The 18,267-nt window shown below is 48.6% G+C and overlaps 1 protein-coding gene across 1 annotated transcript; it reads right to left on the bottom strand.

Moving 5' to 3' along the window:
* Positions 1 to 11,574: 11,574 nt before the first annotated feature.
* LOC101918955 (protein FAM162B-like) lies at positions 11,575 to 18,021 on the bottom strand. The gene is made up of 4 exons (XM_027780235.2): positions 17,786 to 18,021; positions 15,916 to 16,021; positions 14,437 to 14,545; positions 11,575 to 13,799 (listed from the first exon to the last, which is right to left on the bottom strand). Exons 1-4 carry the CDS (start codon positions 17,895 to 17,897, stop codon positions 13,692 to 13,694), a joined length of 435 nt encoding a protein of 144 aa, XP_027636036.1. The 5' UTR covers positions 17,898 to 18,021; the 3' UTR covers positions 11,575 to 13,691.
* Between the last annotated feature and the right edge of the window lie 246 nt (positions 18,022 to 18,267).

The following is an 18,267-nucleotide window of genomic DNA, read 5'->3' as shown; positions in this document are numbered from 1 at the left end:
AACATCAAATTAAACTGCTTGTATAATGACTTAAAACTGGTTATCGCCATCCTGCATAATATCTGTTTAAACACACCACTTGCAACAAGCTTTCCTAATCAAAGGAGGAAACAAAAACACAATGTCACTAATTTTATGCATGCCATAATGTGCTGTTCAGCTCTCAGCGTTGCAGCCCTGTGCAGTGCAGGAGAGTGATGCTGGTTTTACCCATATGTGCTCTTCAGCTTCTACACAGCTCCTTGGAGAGTATTGTATTGGCCAAATTTCAGATTTCAGGGCTCAGACATGTTTGAAAAGCTGATGGAGACATTCAGGCGCATTCTCTTGCTCCTGCCGTGCGGTACAGGAGTCTCAGATGAAGGCTGGGAGCTACAGAAACAGGGACTATCCAGACCTATCCTATCTACAAGTTCCATCCAGACTGGGGATGGGAGCTTTGGGACAACTGGGATTATTCAGCCATACCATCAAGCATTTTAAAGACCCACAAGCCTCTGTGGGGCATAGGAGGCTGGGTGCATAAAGGCAACCTGCCAGGCTGTGGGATGGCCACCTCCTGGTCCATCTGAGCCAGCCAAGGAGCAGCAGCAGGTCTGTGTGGCTGGGACGTACTGCAAGTTGGTTTTCTCTTCACCCAGATAGGCTGTCGTTGCCCCCAACACCTGCCTCCATCAGCCAGCGTCATCCCACAGCATTGCATTCAGCAGAGCTCGGCTGGTTTGCAGCACCTCATTTGCCCACTGGACCCTGGCACCAGGCTGATTTCCCTCGGAAAGCAGCAAGCTTCACACTTGGGGCTAACCTTGCTGGTTTAGCTTCATCTGCTCACGATAACTGAAAGCTATAAAAATCATCAAGTGCTTCAGAAATGGCTTTTGTCAGTAATAGAGCTGCATTCTGGCTACCTTCCCTCTGGCCAGAGCTGCAGTGCAGACTGCAAGGAGCCTCACCCTGACATGACAAAAGCCACACTTACCCATCTCCAAACGTTCCTCCTTGCCTCATGTCCATTTACCTGTGACAGAAGACAGTGTCCTTACATCAGCAACAGAGCTACACTGAATGCCTGAGAGAAGGAAGAATTACCCACACTGACAGCATTGCCTTTGCTGGAAGCCACCAGGAGCCCCAAACCCAAGCCAGCTGCAAACACAGCAGCTATTTAAAAACAACACCAGCACCACCACAAACCAAAATTTGCACCCACTGCCTGAGCAGCTGCAAGCTCAAAAGCCTGATAAATGTCCAAGAGGGTGAGGGCAAGAAGCACATTTGGTGAGCAGGGCTTTTGGACACAGGTAAGGAACTTGTGGTCCAGAGCAGCTGGCACAGGCAGAGCACACACGATGCACAAGGGACACGGCTCTGGGTGAGGAGAGGCTGCTCAGCACTCACAGGGCATCCTCATCACACTGAAGCATGTGAGAGTCTGACAGGAAAAGAATTAAAGAATTGGACCTTCTGTCAACCATTTAGAAGTGTTAGAAACTCCCCAGTGCAGGTCATTTAACTTGGTAGGGGGGGAAAAAAAAAAAAAAGAAAAAAAAAAAGAGGTGGATTTTTTTTTCCTGCCTCCCTGACTATTTTTTTTCTCTTGGACTCACTCTGCTGCTGATGGAGGAGCTGGTGCTGTAGAAAGAGTCACTTTGGTGGCTCTGATCTACACAGAAACAGGAATCAGCCTCCCTTTCTGTGAGCTCCTGTTTTTCCTGAACAGTTTAATGATGCTGGATTAAAAAGTGTTGTCATTTACTCAATGAAGAAAGTGCAAAGGGGCAAATTCTTCCCTTTTATATCTGTCATAACTACAGCTCTGGCTCGTGTCACTCCCGCTCTCCAAAAATTGTGCCAGTTAAAGGGCAGGTATTCCCTTGCAAAGCTGATGCTGGTGGCCAGTATGGATTGGGCAGTGCAGGCAGACCAGGAGGAGCAGATCCCTCCTGTCCTCCTAAGATCTTCTTCTGCCTTCACCCCCCACACGTCCCTGCTGGAAAGAAGGGAAGGAAGTCATCCTTTCTTCCCAAAACTCTCACTGAAATGTGAAAAGCAGTGAAAAAGTGAAGAAATTGTCTTCCCTCAAAGGGAAAAAGGCTGAAGCAAGGAAAAAGCAACGCACTAGTGGATCCTACACAAACTCAGTTTTGCACCGACAAAGAGCTATTTAAAATGGGAGCAAGTTCTACCTCCAGAGCCCACTCACTGCCTTCTGTTCAGAGCATATTTGCTTTCTCAACATTTCCCAGCAAGATGATGGACTCACTGAGCTTGAAAAGCGATTAATCAGCACAGTGCTGGCCAGCAGTGAAGGCAGGAGCAGTTCCGAGGGCATTTCCTAAGCTGCCAGCCTGCCCCTGAGAGCCACTGGATGTGCTGCATCCCACAGTCCTCACGGATGCCCCAAAGACAATAATTAGTATTGCTGATAACGCCTGCCCGGTCCTTGGATGTGCAACAGATGAACTGCCTCTAATGGCTACAGGATTTCACCTACAGGCGTAAAATAAACCAAGGTCAGAATCCTTTATCCTCAGTCCTTTGAGTCAGGATGTATTGATAGACAGCCTGGATGCTAAACAGGCTGAAAAAAAAAAAAAAGATTCTAACACTAAACCTACAGCAGTGGGGAAATCTTCAGGCTCTCAGGAGAGATTTTACACATCCTGCTGAAGCTCGTAGGCACAGTGCTGACACAGGAGGGCTTCCTTAAATCAAATTTTCATATTTCTCTGAAGGTGTAAACTACCTCGTCTGTACCCATGCGTTGCGACCACATGGAGTAGGTGTGATTTTGGTAAGATCTCTACAGCCAAGGAAGTGCCCTGAGGCCTGGGCCAGAGGACCTTGCTCCCTGTATTCCTGCAGCTGGAGGTGGCCCAGGTGGCAATGCTGGCATGGAAACCAGTGGCCAAATCCACCCGGCAGCGGGGCTGGGTAGCTTCACACCTCTTGCGCTGTTGCTCAAGCCTTTCAGCAATGAGAGACCTGTGCTTCCCTGAAACCATGGCAACCAGAGATTTACTTTGAAAATAAAGAAATGCTGTGTTTCTGGCAGAGGAGATAGCAGCTTCTGCAAGGTGTGAGAGCACTGTCTTCCTGTATCCCTGATCAAATCTGGGCTAGATTCAGTGTCTGTCCAACTGCATAGTGCAAACTCATTATTGACAAGGCTGCAGGATTAAGCAGAAGAGGAAATATCTGGACGTGTGTGAACACGAATCCCAGCTGGCCGGCAGCAGCCGCTGTAAGGTGAACTGCTGGAAGACAGAAGTGCTTCCCAATCCACCTCCATGTCACAGTTCCCCCCACTAACGATGGATAACCCATTAACAGCAGTCTCCCTCTTTCAGTCCTACCCTGTGGGGCAGGTTTAGTCCCTGCCATCACGGTGGGACCTGGGTACCATAGTCAGTATCTGGCACCCTGCACAGGGGCTGCACTACCGGCGAGGGGATGTGCATGGTCCAGGCTGCATGGCTCTACCCCACCTGCTCAGCACCACACCTGACATCAAAAACCAACAGACAGACAGCCACACAGCATGCTCTGCTGAGATTAAGCTTCTGGGTAGAAGGAGACCTGCATTTCTTTGGGCAGCCCAGCTCAACAAGTCCTGTTTCACACCCAGAAACTGAATTTTGTGACCTGATGGAGGAGGTTGCCAGTAAATCATGGAAGAGCCCAGAGAGGTTTGCTCAGTGGTGGAGGTAATCTGAGGGAGGAGAGGCACGGATAGCTGCTGGTGTAAGGAAGCAGATAAACAGCTGTTTGGCTGGACCCTGAGCTTCCTACTTGGAAAGCTGAAAGAGGGGGGGGGAAAAGTCAAGCAGGGACTGTAAAGCCTGGCTGGACAGAAACTCAGCCTGCACTTTCTCCTGTACATTTGATAGCTTTTACATTTTGACTGAACCAAAACATTAATAAACAATGCATTGTGCATTCTCATTTTCATGGGCTTTTCACTGACATGTTGACATGTGGTTTCTCATCCTTTTTTAATATAAAACCTGAGCACAGCATCGGGACTCTTCCTGCAGTTAAAGCTGACAGCTTGGAGTTTTCACTCATCACAGCTAAAGGCATTAATAAAAGCTATTTTGGTCATGTGCATGAAGCTGAATCTGGGCTTAATGGCTTTTTCTGCCACAAGGAGAAAAAAAAAAATAAAACAGTATATTCTGGAACTGCTTATGTCTTAAACAAGTAACTGAATGAATGGTAAACCAAAGGGAGGAGAAAGTTTTTACTAAAATGAGCTCAGGCCTCATAGCTGAACTTGAGAAACAAGGAGATGCCAGGAGGGAGTTTTCTCTGCAGCAGGCTATTGTTGTAGAACCTGCAAATTGTACTTAAACACTGAATTGCTCCATTGTTAGAAGCACTTAAAACATAAAACCCAGCAGAAACAGGTTTCCTTGTTCTGGCTGTGGGAGGTAGTGGAGCTTTTAGATCAATTGTTATGCAAATCTTCCTCTAGTTTCAACCTAGGTTAAAAGCTATTCTCCAGTCAATTAAAATCGAAGTCTCTAAAGTGGTTCTTGCACCAAGCTTAACTTTCCGTAGATATCAGGATGTGGTCTTGCATTTTAAAATGTAGCTAGGAGTCCCGTTCCTCTCTCACAAGATGGGGAGGGCACACACACGCGAAACGTGCTGATACGGTGCACCAGAGGAGCGGGCTTGCCCTGAGCCAGCCACCACAGCCACCCCTGTGAGGTCACCAGAAAATCCCACCCCAGATCAAAACCTGATGGTCTGCGTGGATGCCACCTGGCTAAGAGCAGAGCATTTGGCAGGTGGATACGGGTGGGCTGAGGTGGGGCAGATGTACGGACCAGACGCACTCTTGGGACACGATTCCTGGTTCTGTGGCAGGGCACTAGCTCAGAGCAGTGCTCAAAATCAGACACAGCTGGCAGCTAGGGTGAAGCAGGAACGCTTCAGCCACTAAAACATCACTAACCCTCTGTCCAGAGGCTCACAGGGCTTTTTCACACTCATCCTCAGGAGAGGTTCAGGAGGTGCTGGAGGCCCTGCATCAGGCTGCATTGTGCTCGGCTCAGCCCTTGCACAGCCCACAGTGATGCTGCTTTGCCTCCCCACGAGCCCTGGCTGTGCCACCCCCATGCCAGGAGCACAGGGAAGGGGTCACCGGCTTTTACAGCAGCACATTTGGAGGGCACATGGTAGCACTAAACATGCACTTTAGTGCACACAGCACTGCTGTGTCCTGCCCTCCGGCAGCAGGCAGAGCCATGAGCATCACCACGACACTGAGCCACCCAGCCCTGCTGTCCCCCAGTGCTTTGCTCCATGCTGGTATTGCAAAAGCCACCTGTGACACCAAGACGCACACCACAAAATCCTCCTTTTCCTAATGCACTTAATCTACTTTTCCAAAATTCAGCACCAAGAGGCTTACAGTTCAAAACCACCAAGGTTTGCACTTAGCAGGGCAGTTTACATGAACTCGCGTTCCTGACTCCCTCATCTCAGACCACGAGCCGTGAGCTGCTCCTCCACCTCTCCAGAGCAAAGCCTGCGTTTCTGGAATGCCAGTGCTGTAAAACTGCTCCTGGGTTTGTGGAGCCAGATAAACAGCGTGCAGTTGATCTCTACACAGCATTTTACAGCAGGCAGACAGGTTTCCCCTTCCACAACGTGCTTCCTCAGCCGGTACATGAGTCTGCGAGTCAGTTGGTAAAATGCATAAGGATGCTGTTAGTCAGGATGCACAATGTGCGCGATGAGCAGCAGACAGTGCCGAGCCCTTCCCGGTGGGAGCTGGGCTTGCCAGGCTGCAAGCAGAGCTCACCTTATGCTCAGCAAAACCTGAGCAAATAACAGCAACGCCCAGCCAAAGGCCACGGGCTGGCGAGCACCCAAGTTGCCCCAACCACACAGCATCCAAGGGGATCACTGCTGGGGTCTCAGGGACACTGATCATGGGCTGAAAGACAGCATAGGACACAGTGCACACTCCGGCCAGGGCAGGGAGACGGTGGGTGGGATAATGGAGGATAATAGCTGTAGAGTCAGAAATCATCATGGTTCAGCCTACACAGAGGGTTAGTTTCCAAGAAAGCCGTTTTCTCAGCTCTGATGCCAGGATGTCAGAGCTCCTATGCCTGCTTTATTGGTTAAGTACATGGTTTTCTTGCTGTTTATAGAAGTATGCCTGCATACAGAGCAGCAAGGGAGTATGTTAGCTGGGAAGCGCTGAGCTTGCACCAACTGCTGTGTGAGAGCATCCAGACCCCAGCCAAGCCTCTGCGAGGGGCTAAGTGCATAGGGGACGCTGCCTTAATTTCCAGGCCATGACTCAAAATTTACATGACATGTAAAAGCTGCTCAAATCACTTTTCTTTGTTGATGAAAACATCATTACCAGGGAGAAGGGAGTCAGAGAGGGGCAAAGCTCTGCTTTCTCTTGGGTCACACTTGGGCTGTTTCCCTCATCTCCTTTCCAGGTTTGTGGATATTTCAGCTCTCTGCTGCTTCCTAATCTGAATATCAACACTTGCTAGGGATTCTCGTTAGTTACCTTTCTGGTCCAGTCCCAAGGGAGCCCCACGGGGGCTGGCCACTGCAGTGGTCTCAGGCAGAGCTCAGCAGCATCTCCAGGCCCCTGGGTGATGGGAGACCCTTCCCAGCACCCCAAACCCTAGCCCTTAAAGCTCATGCATCCTAAGTCCTCAGCTCTAAAAGCTAAACAAACCCATCAAGGGGTGAGGTGAGGGACATGCCAGCCTGCACTTGGGCTTGCTCCCTCTCGGGGTAGCCCTGCTCCCAGGGGTGCATCTAAAAAAGATGACATGGCACTGACTGCCTTTGCGGTGTGCTTTGTGAGCTGCTGAGGAAGGCAGGGGTTAGTTCCCCAGCAGCAGTGAGAGAGTCTTGGCTGCCTCTTCCCAGTGCAAAACTTTCAGCTTCTTTCCACAGGGCTGAAAGCAAAATTTGCATCATTCCTCCTTCAGATGAGACAGCCACACTATTTCACTCTGTCTCAGGGGAAACCTACTTTTAAGATAAAGGTAGGCTGCAGAGATTTTACTTTTCTTTATGTAAATATATGTGTAAATGAAAAAACCTGAGGGATATTGTGAATCATTTTCCAGGCTGGTGCGTAATTTTGTGCATGGAAAGTGGATCTGGAGATGGGTGACTCAGGCTCATGTGCAAGCACACTTTTGCCAGTTTTTGTTGGGTTTTTTATTTTATTATTATTATTTCTCTCTGGCTAATTAAAGCAAAATAAAATATTTGGGCTCAAGCTGCTCTGCTGAACACTCTGTCCTATTTCTTCTCAAAGATGATCAATCTTAAGGCAGTCACTGTATATTAAGGACTTCTTAAAAATAAGGCCAGTGTCCCATCTGATGAACACTGCAGAGTCCATGTGTTGTGGGAGGTCCAGAGGGTGATGAAGCACAGCAACTGCCTGTACTGGCGAGCTAGGCAGATGAAGGATGTGACAGAAGGGCAGATGCACTGCTCTGCTCCCCCCACAGCCAGGCACCCCGTTCCCAGCTCTGTCACCCCATGGGCAGGTGAAAGCCCTGGGTCATAGAACTGCAGCTCTCACCTGTGCTGGCTGAGCTGATGCTGCCCTGGGACCCCCCAAGCAGCTGGGCTCTCACAGCCTGGCTTTTGGGAGGATGGCACCATCTGCTGCAGAGCACCCAGGTGCCAGCTCAGAGTTTGGCCTGGAGCAAAGGACACCGGGATGGAATCAGCTGCCTTTGGGGAGCTGCATGTAAAGTGCCACCTGAGCAGCGGCTGTTGCTGCTCCTTGCTGGACAGTTTCTCCCAGAGCCCACCTTGACAGGACACCGGTATCCTCCTAGCAGCAGAAGACACTTGCACATCCAGCCGTCACCCATGGAAGTCTGCAGACACCTAGACTTCACCTGAAATGAGCTTAAAATCCCTCCCTGGTGCATTCAGCAAAGGCAACAAGAGGCAAGTAGATTAAAAAGTCCTCAGACACTAAAGGTTACCAGGTACAGAGAAGCTGTGGGAGCTGGCACGTTAGATGCTACAGCTGCACAGGCAGGTCCTTGCCCATTTCTGCAGTTTCACTGTGCAGCTCCTGGCAGCCTCACAGCATCCCCCTGCCTGTGTGTGGGCTCGTGCCACAGCAGTGGGTGCCCAGCGGTCCCCAGCTCACAGCATTCCCTGTGCCACCTGCACAACAGCTCTCAGGAGAAGAAAAAATGAAATGAGTGGGTGGGAGAGAACAACATGCAATAGTTGTATTTTTGCTTTGCATTAAGGTTTGTCAAGTAAAATTGCTCTCTCATGGGGCTTAGAGCACTGAAATGCTGGGATATTTAACTGCTTGCCTTTCAAGGTTTACTCTAGCCCCTTAGTACAGTCTGAAACTGTTCTGGAGATTGTTTCATCCCCCCTAGAGCAGCATTGCTTTAATGACATCTTTACGTACCTAGTGGATGTCCTTGGTAAAGATTATAGCCCTGCTGTTAGAAACTTGTTGCAGGACAATGCTTAGACAATGATAAAATAGCTACTGGGGACCCAGGAGTTTGGCATGACACTGGTACAATTCACAGTGCACCACATGAGTTGTGTTTGCATTCATACATTCTGCGGAAACAGAAACATGAACCATTAGGAACTATTGTAATTAGCATATGACTAATTCATTGGCTATTTTGGTTTCCATTTCATTTAGAAAAAAAATCTCAGGACCATACGTCATCTGGGAGAAGTGTATTACAGACGAGCATGCAAATGCCTCGATTTTCTGATCTAGTCTCACTGGCAGTTTCTGATAACTCTGCTTCTGCTGCAGAGCATACGTAAGCCATGAGTGAGCCCAACGCTTTCCTATGGAATCCTGTTCCAGGCTGACCTCCTCCCTGGGGCAAGCCCTCACCCCCCCCAGCAAACAGCAGTCCCTGCCCAAACAGCTCAAGGTTTATGTCCATTCACTGAGGAATACGGTGCTGCAGAGAGAGTCAGATCCCAGCTTTACATTTCCATGTGGAAAGCTGTGTCACGCACAGACACACTAATGTGGTGTGTTGAGGTTTGTGTCCAGATGCTTCGTAGAGCAAAGAAACGAAATGATCAGGTCCTTTCAGAGCCCTTCAGGAGCTACCTACTCATCATATGACTGTCACAGAGGTTTTGCGATAAATTATACAGCACTAATGATCACAGAACTACTTAACCATGGAAAATTGCTTTAATGCTACCATGGAATGATCCATTAATTAATTCAAATTATTGAACATCAGCCTTGCTTTCCTGCTGGGCTAGAATGACTTCTTGCCAAATCCAAACAGGAGAGTAGCGTTTAAGCTACCTCTGAAATTGTGATGGGCATGAGGACCCCAGATACCTGTGGGTCAGCAGCAGCAGCCAGCACCTATTTGCTGCAATGATGCTGAGCAAAGGAGAAAGCATGAGGCTGCTCCAAGCTGGAAAGATTTTTGTGGTAAGAGGGAGCAGATCCCTTTACAGATACAAACCATTGTTGTATCTTAATAAGAGAAGAACTTCAACCTTGAAGGTCCTTTGAACTGACCCTTGGCAGTCCCAGGAACAAAAGCAGATTTGCAGTGACTGACTGGCCATGCTGCTCCCACAGGTGCCGGTGCCTTAGGCACAAAACGAGAATAATTTTCTGATGCATAACCACTGTGCTTTTTAATTTTCCAGGGTAGTCAGCAAAGTCTGGAAAGCTTTTACATCCTTCCTTTCTGCAGAAGTACTGGATTATTGATTCTATGCTAAAGCAAACAAAGATACCTATTTGGATTGTGAAGAGCCTATTAATGTAGTAAATCACTTGATACAGGAATAAATTCACTATAGTGTCAATCGCTTAACTGACCAGTAAGCAGTGATGCCCACCAAGCGATGGTTAGAAACTACAGGTGTTTTGAACGTAGCAGGAATCCAACTGCAAACAATAGTTGAGAGGTGACTAGTTAAACACAGGGGAGAGCTGAGATAGGATGTTTTGTATTCAATATTGAAGACAACACCCAATGACTGGAAGCTGAACTGGGTGCGTTCAGCCTTAAAATAAGCAGCAGTTTCCCAGCTTGGGGGGAGATGAAACACTGAAAGAACAGGGAAGTCTTTGAAGTGAGGCTTTGCTGAATGGCAAGATTTCACCTACATCTGGGGAGAAAGTCCTTCACAAGTGCATGATCGTGTCAGCCTTGCTGTGTCCCAGGAGAAGAACTGCACGTATGAAATGGATGGAAATACATCAAGTGGCACTTTCAGAAACCCTCTAAACAGGTCATAAAGAGAGGTAAAACGAGTAAGAAAAGGACTGAGGTCTCCTGAGCTCAGACTTCCCCATCTCACACCTTTCTCCAAGGCACTGGGGTGCTCACAATGCAGAGCCTCCCATACGAGTTTGGTCCCACCACACTGGCAGAAGAAGGCTCGGTGCACTCAGCTCCGCCCCACAGCAGCCAGGCTGCCTGGGGAAGCCGAGTCTCTGATAATCACTGAAACATCAAAAAATGGTGGATGATAACCTTAATCCACAGCCAGAAGGAACTGCAGTAGTGATTTTAATGGAAGCAGAATTACATCAACTCCAGGTACCAGGCAGAAATCTTCCACAATAATTGTTATTATAATGCAAATCTCTATGGCACCAGCCAACAGCATATTAAGCATTTTCATATAGGAGTTCATTAAAATGGCAAAAATCCTGCAAGGGAGGAACCATTCTTTCCCCTGGCACAGAGCAGTAAAAGAGGTGAGAGTTGAAAGGACTCACCCTTGGTCTCCCTGAGCATCACAGCAAAGTGGCACACTCAGCTCCATCCTCTGCCCCAGAAAGGGGTCACTCCCTCCACATTGTCCTCATGACTAGGCTGGGGAAATACAAGGCATGTTATTAAAAAAGGGAAGAAAAGCTCCTACTTAATAACAACTCCCATTCCTTTTTTAAATGACTGGGGAAATCAGGTGTGACACTCAGGCAATATAGGTGGGAGGGGAAATAATAATAAAAAAACCCACCCACAACTGTAAGGTGGTGAGGATTAGCCAATTTTACATTCAGGAAGCTGTGTTAATTAGAAGCTTTTCAAGAGAAGAGTCAAAGGACTTTGCAAACACAGATGGAAACCGGTTTTAACAAGCAGGGATAAGTCCCAGCACTGGAGAGGCATCAGCAGTGCAGTATCCTCTGCTGGCACCACCAGTTACAACCAGGGACCGCTGCAGCCGAGGCTGCACCGTGCCAGCAGCCACCCGCTGAGTGCAAGCCAGCAATTAGTCCGATTGATTTTGGGGGGAATATTAAGATATTCAAATGAATAATCATGTAGCTGGGACTAGTAAAAGCTTATTCCCTACATAGCAGTCATAGCTCTTTGTGAGAGCCCAGAAACACCTGGGTCATCTGATTGCTCAGAAGTGGCCCATCAGCAGCTCAGGGAGGAAGAATTGATTTTTCCTTTTTCTTAATGATGAAGGGTAATGCAGCAGCTTTATACACTAGTCAACAGAGACCTGGGCTGTTTAAGAGGATTTGATAATAGCTCACACCTGAAGCAGGGTTGTTTTTTTTTCCCCCCCCAGGCAGAGGGAAGTGCAGAGTAGAGTGGAATAAGCTGCAATTAATTTTCTTGTTCTTTATATACAGTTATGGTCATCTCCTGCTTAAGTCATGGAAGCTAAGAACATGGATGTGGATTTGTTTATGAGCATCAAAAGGGGTTCTTTTAAGTGTTACACGTGCCTTCTTAGAAAGGTCATGTGAAAGCCAGTTGAGAATTAAAACAAAATATAATGCAAGCAACTGACCAGAGCTGTTTTAGTTTATCCCCAAATGAACACTAACTTTGAGGTAATTCTTGATGTTTATTGCACTAACCAAGAAAAGGAGGTCAGGTATAATGAAAGAGCCCGTATTACCTGTGGAGGCAAAACTGCCCTCTCAGTGGAGACGTGTTCACTCTGTGCTTGTCCTACGCCATCATTTTCACTTCCCTGAGATTCACTTTGTGAGGAATACTGCAGGGAGCAGGCATCACCTTTGGTGAATTGTATTGCACGGAGCCGTGAGTTGGAAACAAGTACCGCAAACACCAAGCTGTGACAGATGTAGCATCCCTGGCACACACATTCCTCATCCTAAATGGGCGTGCAGTGCAGTGCGGAGAAAAGCACTCCTAGGAAGCATCAGAAGGAAAAAGCTGTGCAGCAACCACAGGTGCAGGAGATGGAGTCCCAGAGCCCAAAACTGCTGCCTGCCAGTGCCCCAGCCCCTGCTGGCAAGCAGCTTGTTTGTGTAGGGACACACCAGCAGCAAGTGGATGTGATTTTTGGTACAACAAACCTCAGAGACCTGAGCACGAGCTTGCAGACTCCCCCGGAGCACAAATGCAACCGCTCTGAGTAATAAACCTTGCAAAGGCCAAGCCTTGGCTGGGCACGGTTGCAGCATTTGCCATCTCCTGTGGGAGCCGGGGTAGAAGGCTGGGTTTTATCACTCCGATGTCCTTTGGCACCCCATGCAGTGCACCCAGCTCCACCAGCCTGTCTTACAGGTCCCGAGGGGTAACGAACAGGGGCTCAGACCGTCAGCACCCGCACATGTGAACTGGGGTCTGTCTTGATGTTTAATCACTTCATGAAAATGTAACTTTCAATATTTCATTAGGATCTCTCCCATCTGTTAAACATCAAGCCGGAGAGTTTGGTGACACTTTAAATGAAGCTGTGAAGAGATGTGTTTGTTTTAGATGTAATTGGACAGCTGTTTTATTATGAATTAATGAACTATGATGATTAAAAAGAAACCAGTTTTAGCAAACCATGAATTAAGAATTACTCCTGACTAAAATCACAACTAAGCAAGTGCCAGACAACTTTCATGACAATGATTAGAAGCAGAAGATGAAAAAGCAAAACCTGTGAGGTGCAACAGGACAAGAGGTGCCTCCAGACCAGGTTCCCTGCATCAGACATGGGTTCCCCGGGCTGCCCCCCAGCAACCAAATCACTCCATGTGCCCACTATACCACTCCACATCATTGCCATCTCCTCTGGCCCCAAAGCCCTTTTGGCCCAAATCACTCATCAGGGTCTGCTCACACTCCTCCATCTTCCCAGCCCCTCTTCATGCATGTGTCCCCCCCTCTCCCTGGCCATGGGATCCTGCAAGGCTCTGGGGAGGGAGGGGGCACAGCAATGGCAGCAGGCTCAGAGGTAATTGATCTCTTTGTGGCTGCAAAACATACTTCAGACTCCTTTTCCCCCTGCCCTAGGTCACTTTGGCCAAAGCTGTTTGCCCTAGAAGCATCGCACAGAATGGCATGCTCTCTGGTGTGGGGCCACATCCTTCCTGGGGTGGAGGACACAGCCCACGGCCACACGGAGCATCAGCAGCACCACAAAAAGCTGATCCTGAGCTAGGAAGTCCTGCATTCGTCTTTCCCATGCTTTGCAGTTTAGAAGAGATTTCTGTATTTCAGCTGAACCCAGTGCCAAAGACCGGAGGCCACAGAAAGCAGCTGTTGGAATTTCCATAGGAGTTTCCCAGTCGGTGTGGAGCAGTTTTTAAGCAGTGAAGTCTTTGCCCTGAGAGAGTTTCAGTGAAAAACCTCCGAAGACTTAAATGAAGACAGGTACATATGCCGCATGTGCAAACCGCTTTTCTCCTGCTGTTAAAATAAATCTGTTCCCAATCATTGTGACTTCCCAAGAGCTGCCTCCTGATCTTTCTCCACTTCAGCCTTCCATTTGGCCTTCTTTTCTATGTTCATCCTCAGCAGCGTGTGATCCCTTTTAGCAGCCTTGAGAAGAAATGGTGAAAAATAATTGCATGCACACATTTCCCACAACTAAATTTCCCCACGTTTGCACCACTTGCCTTGACACCCCACTTCGTGATATTTTGCAGTGACAGAAGTTTTATCCAATTTTCAATATTTGCAGCTCTGATTAGCAGGAAAATTACACTGTGAGCTGTTTACAGGTGCACTGGGACGTGCAAGTCAGGCTGGACACCCTCCTTCCCCACCGGTGGGATGCGAAGAAGCGAGTGTCACAGCTCCTGGTGCCCATGGTGGTATGCAGGCAGGATCACAGGAGCCTCATGGCCCATGGAGGCAGGGCAGGACCAGGTGCCGCTGACACTGTCTGAGCTAGTCCACAGCCTTTGGACTGGCCTTTTGCTCAGGTACCATGATGCAGAGCATTGCACTGTATGGGTTTGTGGCAAAGGGGGTCAGAAGGAACACGTTAACCAGCAAGTTGTGCTTCCCCATGCCAATCTCTCCTCCAGAGGACGGGGTGATACAGATTCTGTGCAAATATTGATTATATGGACCTATTCTCAAACCTGTCTGTCACCGGGGCGTTTATTTACAAGGAGAGCATACATATAGACCATACGTTAAGTAGATCAGTTTACCCAGAAAAAATACTCACTTCTTTGCCTGTGATTACCATGGCCAAACAGCCCAGCAAGGTCAGTGCAATCATGATGTAGCAAACCTTTATCCTCACACTGCTCCTTGCTGCGTCGAGGACCTCAGACCTGCGGAGGACAAAGCAATTTCCATCCTGCAGCAGCATGTGTGAAATGAGATCATGGGGAGCTGGGTAATGAATCCTCAAGTCTTTCAGGAGTGGCCTATTAATGTACAATGTGTTTTCTTCTCTTTCTGCAAGTACTTAGAGGAGGACTCAAGAAATCAGCCTATGGGGGAAAGATTTAGCCCCCCTCGCACGCAGGTGGGGTACTGCTACTCCCAACAGTTGTCAGTAACAACAGGAATAACAAATCCTGCTCTCCTGACTTCTTTTATTGCATATGAGGGTGAACACCTGAAAAATGACAAGGACAGGAAAGTCTTTCCATCACGATAATGGAATTGCAAGAGGCCCACCTTTGGGTGCTCTAGGGTAGGGTATGGGGTGCTGCACAGCACCAGGAGACACTAGAGCCGTGCCACCAGCGCCAGGCAATGCCACCCTCAGTGGACTAAAAGCACATGCATAATATTTTGGTTAAGAGCAATGGAGAGTTTTCACATAGCAAAGAGATACGGCAAGTGGTGACTGTGCCTGTGGCCACATCCCCATCGCAGCTGCCCATGGTGCTCTGCAGCCCCGTCCCACTGCCTGGCAGCTGGCACCAGCGCCGCAAGCACCTGCCTGCACCAGGAGGCTGAGCTGGGCTGGAGCAGGTGACCACACCACCCACACGGAGATGTCTTCCCAAGCAGCTGAACAGCCACAGCCGGCACTGGGAAATCTCCAACACCTTCCACTCCTGGCATTTATCCAGCAATTCACACTTGCAAGAGACTGCAGCGTGGCAATGACTCATTCATTAAATCGTATCCAGCCATGGATTTGTTTATACCTGCAGGGAGAAGGCCAGCTGGAGGAGCCCCCAGGACGTCACAAGCCAGGAAGCATTAGGTCTCCAAAACCCAGTGACAATCCTTTAACAAAATAGCTCGACAAGGAGGTGAAACCGTAGCCCAGACATGAGGAACTTGTTGCAGATGTCTGTCACCAAAGCTGTGTATAGCCCACATTTCTTTTTAAAAGTTATGCAGCATTATTAATTGCTAATCAATAAAAACTAGCAAAGCATGCAAAAATCCAAAGTGGATTACGTGTTACTACTGTGACTTCTGAATTACAAAGCCACTTGTCTTACAAAAGATACTTAGGCTTAGTCTGAAACTCACGATTTCTAAAACAAATGAGTCCAGTTAACTTCACAGGGCGTGACAAAAAATTCATGTTCCTAAAAATTCAGATGATTTTTGGACACCGGTAACAGCAGGCCCCATCAGCATGGAGGAGCACTAACCCTTACCAAGTGAGGTTATGTGAAGGTGCTGTTGCCTGTATCTTCACATCTGAAAACATCATTCAGACAGGTCTACTTACGAGATGTGCTTGGGAATGTCCTCCTCCTTTTTAAACCGTCCTGCCCATACTAACACCTTTTTATCAAAATTCGTAGGGCTTCTGTCATTTTTGAAAGCTTTGTAACCTGTAAGAGGTTTTAGAAAAGAAAACAATGAGCTAAGCTTAAAGAAGGGAAGAGGGAAAAAAGCTGTCATTACATGGGGAAAAGGGCTGAAAGTTCAAAATGGCACTTTTATATTCTGTGAGAGCCAAATGTGCTTTCTAATGTCAAAAGGACTCACCAGCTGGTGTGAGATGCTTTGTTATATTTGCAGCTTATTTTATTTAGTTTAATCATTTTTTTCTTTAGTGTAGGTAGGTTTTAAACTAAAAAACTCTTCATCAGGAAGGTTATCCTTATTAATGGGGGGAAAGGATGTGGGGCTGAAGCCACCCAAGTCCGCAGCATGCTCTCACCCTGCTAGCATCTTGCTTTTAAATGGCCCAACTAGTGCGTTAAGCAAACTGCCAGCAGCACTAATAACTCCTCAACAGCATCTCTTTCTAAAAGCGCTGACAGAGAGACGAGGTCTGTTAAAATACAGCCTGGTGGGAGGCTGGCAGTCGTTCTCATGCAAGCTGGGTACCACATTACTGTACTCTAATGATGATACATTACACCCTACCAGACAACCACGGTGATGCCATTAGCACGCTGTCACCCCGAGCACAACGAGAAAAGGACTCTGGCTCCTTTGGATAGAAACAAGCCCAATGACAGGCCACAACGGGCAGCAGAAGGGAGACCCTTGAAAAGAGGGTAAGCAACGGCTAGCTCAAATCCTGGCGTTTGCACTGCAAACGAGCGGTCATTGCAAGGTAGCTGGGACTGCTCACAACCCAGGTCGGTGCACCCAAGATGCTAGGTCATGGTGCCCTGTGCTTGCAAATGTGGGACTGGTGTGTAGTGGGTGCCCAGGGCATGCAGGAACAGGTGGACATGAAGATGCCCCCAGTCTTGGTGCCCTACACTCCCTGGCTGTTGCTGGATTGCTGGTGCTTGGCTGAAAGGAAACTGCTGCCTCTACAGAACAGGGCACAGGGAGCATCCCTTCCTGCCTGCATTGAGATGGTGAAGTTACATCACATGCCTTGGCCCCAGGCCTGCTCGTGCATGCCAGGACTCGTGGATGGCTCAAAAACCCAAGTGTAAATCTTGGCACCCAGACCACCAGGTAAATTTAATCTCCTGCTTCTCCTGTTTCTCTTACAGAGTGGCAGTGAGACCAGGAGAGCTACATCTGAAATGTCAGCAAGTGTCTGAATCAGATCTGCAACAAGCAGTAAGACGGATCGCCATAAAGACAGGCTCCATCCCAGGAGAACAAGGGCAAAGCCCCATGCTGGAGACCCACAGCCACCTCACGGGAGCACGGGCCCATGCCTGCCAGGTGAGCCTGGGCACTGCCTGCCATGAGCAGGCACAGCTGAGGGCTTCATTCAGCAAGGGGTGCCAGGGGGAGCAGAGGGTCCAAGTCTGCCGCTTGTACCAGCCCTCCGCATGTGGGGCCATGTACCAGTCCTCCTCTGGAAACCTGGCAGCTGGGTAGGAGGAGAAACTTTTTTTTTTTTTTTTTTTAAATTAACAGGCTGCCTGATATGAAATATCAGTTTGGATTTACTGCTGCAGGAGGAGGACTATTTAACACAAAAAAAGTCTTTATCCCTGTGCACTCTGCTAGACAGAGCTCTCCGTGTGCTCTGTCTGGGGGTGTCTGTAAGCCCAGGAGGTGCAGCACTGCCGTAACAGCCACAGATGAGAACGAGGGTCACTTTCTCACCCTTTGCAGCAAGCACCCCTTCCCTCCATGCCGCAGCACGAAACAGCCACCAAAACCTTTCTACCCACCTGGGTTAGCTGTCTGCAAAGCCACGTCCCGAGCGCCCTTCGCTTTGTTACCAGCAGCTCTGGCAGGGCACAGGACCAGCCGAGCCACCGGTCCCCGCAGCCGCCCCAGCATCCCGCCCCGGCTGGTACCCGGCCACCACCTCCTCACCAGCCTGGCAGCACGGGGGGGACCAGCAGGAGCCCAGGAGGCTGCTTCTAGGAGTTACTAACACCAAACTACCGCTTCCTGTAAGAAGGGAGTAGCACGCATTTCCACCCTGGCTGCCAATAGTTTTTTGCTTGCGTCACGATGACTAGTTAAATTTATCGCTTGTGTTTACCAAAGTGCTGCACCTTCCCGGCCAGGCAGGCAGAGTTCACTGCTGTGGCACGGCATGCCCAGCCCAAGTTGTTGCTCAGGAGAGTAAAGGGTATTTACATAATTTTCTCAGTCCTTACTACGGCAGGACTAAAATAGGACAGTGTGCTGTACTTCCCCAAAG

This window comes from Falco peregrinus, chromosome 13 (genome assembly GCF_023634155.1).
Source record: "Falco peregrinus isolate bFalPer1 chromosome 13, bFalPer1.pri, whole genome shotgun sequence".
NCBI classification, from domain to species: domain Eukaryota; kingdom Metazoa; phylum Chordata; class Aves; order Falconiformes; family Falconidae; genus Falco; species Falco peregrinus.
This window is presented reverse-complemented; position numbering and strand designations above follow the sequence as displayed.